At 59.6% G+C, this 9,267-nt stretch overlaps 1 protein-coding gene across 1 annotated transcript; it reads left to right on the plus strand.

The window, feature by feature from the left end:
* The first annotated feature begins 5,127 nt into the window (after positions 1-5,127).
* CCNB3 (cyclin B3) lies at positions 5,128-9,059 on the plus strand. The gene is made up of 11 exons (XM_059824493.1): positions 5,128-5,247; positions 5,331-5,414; positions 5,608-5,726; positions 6,264-6,345; positions 6,699-6,797; positions 6,974-7,066; positions 7,335-7,472; positions 7,936-8,091; positions 8,348-8,497; positions 8,686-8,816; positions 8,941-9,059. Exons 1-11 carry the CDS (start codon positions 5,155-5,157, stop codon positions 9,011-9,013), a joined length of 1,218 nt encoding a protein of 405 aa, XP_059680476.1. The 5' UTR covers positions 5,128-5,154; the 3' UTR covers positions 9,014-9,059.
* Positions 9,060-9,267: the final 208 nt, after the last annotated feature.

The raw sequence follows: 9,267 nt of genomic DNA on the forward strand, positions 1-9,267 counted from the left end.
ACTCGGGCAGTGTGCTGGCCGCAGAGACGCAGAAATGGCCAGGACGTGGGGAGGGTGCAGGTGGAGCAGGTGGGAGAGCGCTGTGAGCATCACCAGCACAGCCCTACCACACCGCGTGCCCTGCAGCCCTGGTATCCCCAGGGGAGCTGCACCCCAGAGCTGGGGCAGCCAGCAGCTTGGCACAGCGCTGGCTCTCACCTCCCTGCGGGCATTTGGGAGTTCTGTCACCCTGTGTTCCTCTGTGCTTTCCTTCATGCTTTCCCCACTGGCAGGAGAGCCCCAGGGTTAACTTGCTGGGCCTTTTTCCAGTAAATAAATGCAACAGCTCGTAGACACAACATCTCTCCCTGAGCTCTGCTATTAATAGTGAAAAGGGAGGAAAAAGGAAGCGGCAAAGCTCAGTCCTCCCTGTGCAGATCAGCTCCTTGCCTCCCGCCAGTGTTTCTGGCACTGGGCCATGGGGAGCAACAAGTTGGGCCTGTTTTAGCATGGGAAAGGATAAGTTTTTAGTCTGGGGAAGGGAAAGGGAGGAAAACCAGTCCCTGTGGATCCCATCAACTACGCTTCCCTGCCCTTGTTCCTTCTCTTGAGCCTGAGGCTCTCTGTCTGGTAAGCAATCCTGGAGCGAATGTCCCCAGATGCCATGCAGAGGGGCTTCTCACAGCCTGGTGGTGCCGGGAGCCGGGCTCAGCCTGGGGACTGCTCCAGCTCTGGAAGGCAGCGCGGGCTCTGTAGTGCTGTGGGAAGGGGCTGGATGGAAGCAGTGACCCAGCTCTTCTCATGATAGGGGCACTCCAGGCACCAATGCTCTTGAGCTAGCACATAGTGGGGTCTATTTTTCCATCTGCCACCACTCATGAAGTGCCTGGGCTGGGTGCAGCAAGAGAGGGCTGTGGGAGATGTCAGTGCACCCCTTAAACCAGCTGCTGGCGTTGGTGGTCTGCTGGGGGCCGGGGAGGCACCAGCCCCATCTCTGTGGCCAGAGCCGCACTGCGCTTGGCAGTGGATGTTCTCCCAGTGCAGAGCCAAGTGCCATGGCAATGCAGCCGCCTTGCACTCTTGCTCTAATAAGTGGGGGCAAGGACTGGCGTCCTGCCTGATTTGGGGGTTTGCTGAGGGATGGCAGAGCCCAAGGAGAGTTTGGGGGGCTCCCACCTCAGACTGGCCCCCAGCATCCTTAGATGACAGGCAGGACTGATACCACAGACTTGCCTCCATGCTTGGACAGCTGGCACAGCTCCTGCTGCAGACCCACAGTGTTCACTTTGCAGGGTCCACTTCTTGCTCCCCCCATCTTTTCTCCAGTACCCTGCAACGGCCGGGTGGGATTTTGGCATGTGTGGTGCTAGCGACAGGCCCTGCAGCAGGGCCAGGCTTCCCGTGAGCCTCCCAAGGAGCGCCAGCACAGCAGCACCATGGGGACTGGAAAAGCCGGCTTCCCCCTGCCAAGCCTGGGCAGGACGGGCAGACGCAGACCCGTTCCAAAGTGGGCGGCTTGCCCAAGCCCCCGCAGAGCTGCAGGCAGACTTGGATGGGGGTTTTTGGCTGGAGATCTTATCCCACAGGCTGATGCACTGTGTTACCATCAGAGGTGGGATGCGTCCCAGCTCTGCCTGGCGAGTATGCACCCGACTCGCATTTGTGGCTGGAGTGTGTGCTGCCCCAACATGCACAAGGAGAGGCAGACACCTGGATCCCACAAGGATCCCAGACCAATGGCAAGCAAATCTCAGGGAGCTCCCAGGCCAGGGACGGCAGTGGCAGCACCAGGGGAGCTGCAGCTGGAGAGGACAAGTGGCCGAGGAGGAAACAAGATGGGCTGAACCCACAGCAGCCCTGACTGATTTTGGGGACAGAAAGTACCCAAGATCTGTGGGACCCAGGTTTAAATCCCCGCTGGCCCTGCAAGCACCCCTTGGCCATGTGACACCCCAAAGCCATTCTGCTGCTCCTGGCAGTCAATGGCGCCAGGTCTTTCTGCTAGAGACGTGGCAGAGCTGCCTGCACACAGCCCAAGCTGCCCTGCCTGTCAGCAAGGAGAAAGGACTGATCCTGCCTGCATGGCCCCTGGGCAGCAGGTTTAAGTCCCCTTGGAAGGTGGCACTGGGATGTTTGCCTAGCAAGGGGTTCATCAGCTCCAACAGCAACAGCAGCACATAGGTGTGGGATTATCCCAAAGGATTTCCTTGGGTTAAATTTAGGAATCTGGAAGGTTTTGCTGGGAGTCTGCCAGCTGGGGGAAGCTCTCATCTGCTGCAGTGCTGAGCTCTGCCGAGCTACCTCGACTTGGCGGGGGGGGTTTCCTTTGAGCCTGAATCTTGGCGCAGTGCTAAAAGCCCCCAAGAACTGGAGAGGGGAAGGGACCTCTGCACAACGGGTGGCACATGTGCCACCTGCCATCCCAGTCACCAAGGGAATGGGGATCAGGTCAGAGCATCCCCAAAGCCTCTGGTACCACGGGAGCAGCTCAGATGGTGTGCGGGCAGTCAGGGGCTGCCCAGCGAGAACCAGCCCTCACAAGCAGGGCAGCTCCTGGCCTTGGAGCCACCTTTTGCTCCCACCAGCCCAGCTCAGTGCCCCCCAGTTGAGCTCAGGTGATGAGCGTGGAGCAGGTGCCTCCCACCCCAGGGTTGCAGGTAGGGGCTACCTCTGCCCCCAGCAGCTACTGCCATCCCTGCTCCCCCAGGTACTTGTCATGGCCAGCTGTGACGTGGATGTTACTCAATGTCTCCATCCTCCTTCCAGAAAAGGAGACGCGGGGGAGGGGGGGTGACTGGCTGGGGCTCCACTCTGGGGAGGTCAACCCCCGCCTCTTTCTGATCTCAGCAGGGGATGAGAAGTGGACAGACCCTCAGAGAGCAACTGAGCTGCTGGAAGAGCCCAAGATGGGCCCTCCTGGGTGTCCCAAGCCCAGCAGGCAGGAGCAGAGGGCAGGGGAGGAGGCAAGAGGGACAGACCCTTTCCCCCAGCCATGCTGCAAGGGTTTTTTGGGGCAAGGGTCTTTCTCCCTGGCCAGCGTATTAAACAGCACCCGCTCATGCCCCGTTTGAGGCTGTGTCTGCAGCAGTGCGTTGTAGCCCTCAGAGCTTGACCAACAGGGATGAACTGGTGGCTGCTGATGCCACCCCTGCCTGGCCGGGTGTGATGAATGCACTCAACCCCTTAACCAAACTCGCAGTAGTTTTGTTCAGGTTCCAAAAGAGCTAAAGGCCTGAGCCCTAAACAGAACTTCTCTAGTTCCAATCTGTTCTCTGAAAACCCACAAAGGAACAGAGTGCCACAGTGAGCATAGGCATATGATGCATGTGAGCTTGGAACACCGATCATACGATTAACACATGAATAGTGGCTGGCTTTTCCAAGACTCATTTGTCAAGGAACGAAGAAAGTTGTGGGTACAAGGAGTCTTATGCATACCTTCCCTGTTGCATGTAATTTGACTACAAGCCAACCACTTTGTCCCATAGATGTGACAGCCTAAGTGAGCCTTCTTTGAGCTCTCCCTGCTAGGCAGCGTGGCTGCATGGCAGCGATCTCCCCTTGGGCTGGGACACCTCTCGAGGTTGCTCCTCGAGGCAGAGGCCTTTTCCCAATGGCAGGTCTTTGGTAAGCGTCTGATATCACGCATAACCTTGTATCACGGGAACTCTGATTTGGGCCTTGGTAACTTTGACTCTGCCTTGGTAGTTTTGAATCATTGTTCAAATGACCATGCGGTACAGGAAGAGCGAACCTTACCATTGAACTTCGTTAAATCGCACTTTTACAACATCGTGTTAATACCAGTTTTGCCGGTACCTTTTGACAGCGTTCTTTAAGCAATCTAAATCATGCATTCGCGACAACGGGTCACAGGAGCTGCACGGCCAGCCAGGGGTACACCCTGCCCCCCAAACCAGGGACCCCCAACCCGGTGAGAAAGGGCAGCCCCGGTGTCCCCCCGAGGGGGCAAAGGGGTGACCTGCTGCCCTGGCTGCGGGCAGAGGAAGTGGGCAGCAGGCCGAGGGCAAGGGCCCTGCGGGAGACGCTAGGCCCAGAGGCCTGCGGAGGTCGCTCCAACCCCGCCATGAAGGGCGGGAGAGCCGGGGCTGCTCCCCCGGAGCTCCAGGTCCCACCAGGGCACGGTAGGGGATGGCGGAGGAGCAGCTGCTCCTCCACCGGCACCAAGCCCGGCCCGCTGGCCGCCATGACACCCTCCCCACCAGCCCCCGCGAGACGCATTTAAACGGCAACACGTCCCACCAATCACCGCCCACTTCGGCAGGCCGGCCTGGCCCGCCCCTGCCGCAAGTCTGCCCTTCCATTGGCCGCCGGGGCTGAATTTTAAACCCTGCAGCCCTGCCCCTTAGCAACCGCATCCTTACCCGCTCGCCGATTGGCCGCCGTCTGGCACCGCCCCGCGCTCTGATTGGACGACGCTCGGCCAGTGCTGGCCGGCCGCTACCGAACTGCTACTTTCAAAAGAGCCGGGGCCGGCTGCGGGGCGGCGGCGCAGGTGAGTGGGACACCTCGGCTCCCCCGGCGGACCCGCGGAGCTGGGGGAGGGCGTGTAGGGGAGGGGGGCCGCTGAGTGGGGGGCACCCTGAAGGCTTAGCCCTTCCCTCCCCCGAGGGTGTCGCCCCCCCCCCCCCCCCCTCCCCCATAGGCCCGGTATCCCCCCCATAGGCCCAGTGCCCCGGGGGAGGGCAGGGGTGGAGACCCCTGGCCTGGGGGCTCCTGCTCCCCTGGGGTGCGAACGTCCCCCTGAGCCACCTTCCCCACCTGGTGTTGGGGGCGGGGGGGGATAAGGGAGTGGGAGCCCTTACACGCTTCTCCAGGATGCAGGGAGCTGGGAACTACTCCTTCCCCCCGCTCCCAGCGGGGTGCTTTCGGTGGGGGTCGTGGGGCTCCCTGTCCCCCCCCCTCCCCTGGGTGGAGCACACCAGCGCTTCCCTGCACGCCTAGCCAGACCTGCACCCTCCATGGGGTTGCCTCAGGGCACTATCTGCCTGCCCAGGAGGGGTTTGGGCTGTCCCTGCTGCATAGCCCCCCCCCAGGAGAGATGAGCGCCCCGTGGTTCTGCCCCTAACCCTTGAGGGCATCCCTGGGGGCAGGCAGCTGCCTGCATCAAGCCCTGCTCTGCTCCCAGCTTGCTTGGAGAGGCCAAGGGAGAGGATGCCATTGCCACGCAATGCCAAGATGCTGAGCACCAAGCAGCCCCGAACAGGCAAGGTGGGCCCTGCCGTAGAGAATGCCAACCCCGAGAAGGTGAGTCTTGAGCCCATCGAGGCGTGTGGGGGGGGCTCCTGTGGGGCAGCTGGTGTCCCATCTTCTAACAGCTTCTATTACAGGAGGAGAGCTGTCAGGCCAAGAGGTCTCCATCCTCACCGCAGGGTGGGCCCAAGAAGAGGTCCGCGTTTGGGGACATCACCAATGTGAGTGCTTCTGTGGGTGTGGGGGCTTTGGTGCCCCCGTGAGTCCCCTGTGAGGGTGGGGCTGGGTAACCCCTCCAGCACATGGGGTGGAGGGTGTCCCATGCCCCATCAGCAGGACAAGAGGTCTCCCTGCAGGGCACACCTCACTCCCCTCTGTGCACCCTTCTGTATACCCCCATCCTCACCCAAACAGGCTCACAAGAACCAGGTGGTGGCAGGGAAGAAGGAGGCTGTGAAAGCGGCACCACACAAGGCACAGAGGACTCATGCTGCCCTGGTGGTGGCCAAGAACAATGAGATCAACCTGAAAAAGTGAGTAGCCAGGGGAGATGGGGACAAAGACCCGCCCGGGCAGGGGTGATGCTGCAGGGCTGGGACCTGCAAACCTATCCCATGGGGAAGAACAAGCAGTGGGGGATTCCTTTGGGCGAAGGAGACCATCAGCCAGATGAGGAAGGCAGACAGTAGATAAAACAGCCTCAAGTTGCGCCAGGGGAGGTTTAGATTAGATATTAGGAAAAAATATCTTCACCAAAAGGGTTATCGAGCATTGGAACAGGCTGCCCAGGGAAGTGGTTGGGTCACCATCCCTGGAGGTATTTAAAAGACGTGTAGATGTGGCACTTAGGGATATGGTTTAGTGGTGGACTTGGCGGTGTTAGGTTTACAGTTGGACTTGATGATGATCTTAAAGGTCTTTTCCAACCTAAATGATTCTAAGAGTCTCTGTGGGGATATTTTAGGGGTGGTTTAGCCCCTTCCTAAAGCAGCAAGGGGCTCTGGAGAACCCCTTTCAGCCAGCAAATGTGGTTTCCTCCCAGCAATTATTTATGCTCTTCTTCTGTCCAGGTCAATGAAGAAAACTCCCCCGACAGAGGCTCCTGCAGAGCCCAAGGAGATTCCTGTGCCAGAGGAGCTGGTGCCTGCGCAGGTACCGAAGCCCTTCAAGGAGAGGGCAGGGACTCTGGGCTGCAGCCTGGCCCCCAGTCTCATCCTGACTCTGCTGGTCTATGGCTGCCACCGGTGATACCAGTGCACCAGGCAGTGCTTTGGACCTCGGAGATACTCGGGCCAGTGTGATGGGGAAGCTGGGGAGGGGGGTAAACCCACCCACCTTCTTCCTTCAAAATATCTCCCATGGGAAAGAGTGGGGTGGGGGCTGCAGGGTGATGGGGGCAGGTGGGGAAGGGGGTGCAGAGGTGCAGCAGCCTTGCCCTGAAGGGGTGACCAGCACCCACAGAGCTTGGGGCCTCCTCCTTACTGCTGCCTCCTCCCTCCCACCAGATACCAGCAGTGGAGGACATAGACAAGGAACAGCTGGGTGACCCCTATGCCAGTGCAGAGTACGCCAAGGACATCTTCGAATACATGCGGGGAAGAGAGGTGGGTGATACCTGGCCAGGGGGTGGCAGCCCTGTCTGGGGAAGGGGTGACCGAGCAGGCAGGGCCACTCGCTGCCCAGAGGCTCTGAGCACCTGGCAGGGGCCTGTATGGGACAGGAGGGGGCTCATTTGAGAGGGTGGTGTCCAGCAAGTCCCTGACAGCTGGTACCTTGGCAGGAGAAATTCATGCTCCCTGACTACATGGAGAAGCAGCCAGACATCAGCGGGGACATGCGTGCCATCCTGGTGGACTGGATGGTGGAGGTGCAGGTATGTGGGCATGAGGAGGGGGCACGGCTTTCTGTAGAGCAGCCCCCACCCTGCCTTTGGCGTGTGGGACCTCAGTATGCTGGCAGAGGCTTCTGCAAGTCTCCCCAGTGCAGAGCTATCTTCCCCCCCACTCCAGGCTGGGGGATGAGCCTGCATCCCTCTCTCCGAGCTGGGCCCCGTGGGCACCTCTGGCCCTTGTGAGGGAACCTGGGATGGCCAGGTGGGCCTAGCTTCTGCCTTACACCTCCTCCTGCCCGCATCCTTGCAGGAGAACTTTGAGCTGAACCACGAGACACTGTACCTGGCTGTGAAGCTAGTGGACCACTACTTGGTGGAGGTAGTGAGCATGAGGGACAAGCTGCAGCTCATCGGCTCCACGGCCATCCTCATCGCCTCCAAATTTGAGGTGACTCCTCGTGTGCTGTCTTGGGGTGCTGGGGCAGAGGGGGCTGTGCCTCTCTGGTTCCCCATGGGTTATTGGAGAAGGCCAGGTCGCCATGGTGCCAGGCCTCTGCCTTGAGAGCTGCTGGGACAGCATGTCTGTCCTCGTGTTACCCCTTCCTATCGAAAGGGCTGTGAATACAGTCCCAGTGGGCTGGATCCTGTCTCCTGCTGTCACTGGAAACGTGGTTCCTCTCTGCTCTGCAGAGACCGCCAGGACACCTGAGTTCACCTCATCCAAGCAAAGCTTGGAGTTAGAGCCAAGGGCTGAGGCAGTATAGACAACACAAAGCCCCACTGGATGTTGTAACAGTCCTTTCAGGGCCTGGCAGGGCATGAGCCCTTACAGGGCCTGCAGACTGGTAGGATTTCCTGAGCATTGCAAGGATGAGTCCCTGTTAGGGTGCTGAGCAGTTGTGCCTCGGCAGGAGCGGTGCCCACCATGCGTGGATGACTTCCTCTACATCTGCGATGATGCCTACAAGCGGGAAGAGCTCATTGCTATGGAGATGAGCATCCTCAGCACCCTCAAGTTCGACATCAACATCCCCATCCCCTACCGGTTCCTGAGACGCTTTGCCAAGGTGGGTGCAGCAGGAGGGTGGGCTGGTGTCAAGGTGCCTCCAGGCACCCCTTTGTTGGCTCCCTGGGGTGGCAATGTGCATCCCTGCGTTCCCAGCTAGCAGCAAGGGGGGTTTGGCCAGGCCCCCCCAACAGGGCTGAGGATGCTGGGGATGTGGGATCTGTGCCCCAGGGGCTGCACTCTAGATCCCAAAAAGGTTGGGGAGGGGAGCAGCACTGCTCAGAAGGCTGAGCCTTTCCCTGCCTGCCCGGCTGTAGTGTGCCCGTGCCACCATGGAGACGCTGACGCTAGCCCGCTTCCTCTGTGAGATGACCCTGCAGGAGTACGACTACGCCCGGGAGAGCCCCTCTAAGCTGGCTGCCAGCTGCCTGCTGCTGGCACTCACAATGAAGAACCTTGGTGGCTGGGTAAGCACCTGCCCAACCTGCTCCTCCCCAAGGCACGCTGGGAGGCACCACAGGGTTGCAGGAGCAGATGGACTGGTGTGCAGGGGTGATGCTCTGGGGCTATGCTCAGATTTGGGGGGCTGGAAAGGGAAGATGATGGCTGTACTGTTGCTGAGAGGACTCAGCTCAGCCCTGCTGTCCCTCTGCAGACCCCCACGCTGGAGTACTACAGTGGGTACCGCTGCCAGGATCTGCATCCCCTCGTGAAGAGGCTGAATTTCCTGCTTACATACCAGCCCCACGACAAGCTGAAGGCTGTGCGCACCAAGTACTCACACAGGTGAGTACTCTGTGGAGGGTGGCACCACTAGCACACACCCTTGGGTGCTGCAGAGAGCTGGGGGACCCTGGTGGACGGGTGTTAGAGCTCAGCCACAGCCCTAAGCCGATGTGGTTCCTTCCAGGGTCTTCTTTGAGGTTGCCAAAGTCACCCCCATGGACATGCTCAAGCTGGAGGAGATACTGAAGAGCTGCTAGCCCTGTTTCTGTAAATAGCCTGTAAATAGCTGGGTGCTCTCTGGCAGGGGAGCACCATGTACATAACTAATACCTATTTTAACTGAAGGGGAGGGAGGGAAGGGGAAAAAAAAAAAGTCATGTGGAGCTGTCAATAAAATACTGTGTTTGTCTTATGTGCTGGTGGTGGCTGCTGGGACAGGGGTAGGGGATGGTGGTGGAGATTATGCTGAGCCCCTGAGCTGCGATTCCCCTTGCTGTATTGGGGTAGAGGG

The sequence above is a fragment of the Gavia stellata genome, chromosome 14 (assembly GCF_030936135.1).
Source record: "Gavia stellata isolate bGavSte3 chromosome 14, bGavSte3.hap2, whole genome shotgun sequence".
In the NCBI taxonomy this organism is placed as follows: Eukaryota; Metazoa; Chordata; class Aves; order Gaviiformes; family Gaviidae; genus Gavia; species Gavia stellata.

Bases quoted from the DNA above. Each gene is read 5' to 3' on its own strand.
- CCNB3 (XM_059824493.1), top strand. From the start codon at position 5,155: ATGCCATTGCCACGCAATGCCAAGATGCTGAGCACCAAGCAGCCCCGA. The intron at 5,248-5,330 runs GTGAGTCTTGAG...CTTCTATTACAG, and splicing joins AGAATGCCAACCCCGAGAAG to GAGGAGAGCTGTCAGGCCAA. The intron at 8,817-8,940 runs GTGAGTACTCTG...GGTTCCTTCCAG, and splicing joins CGCACCAAGTACTCACACAG to GGTCTTCTTTGAGGTTGCCA.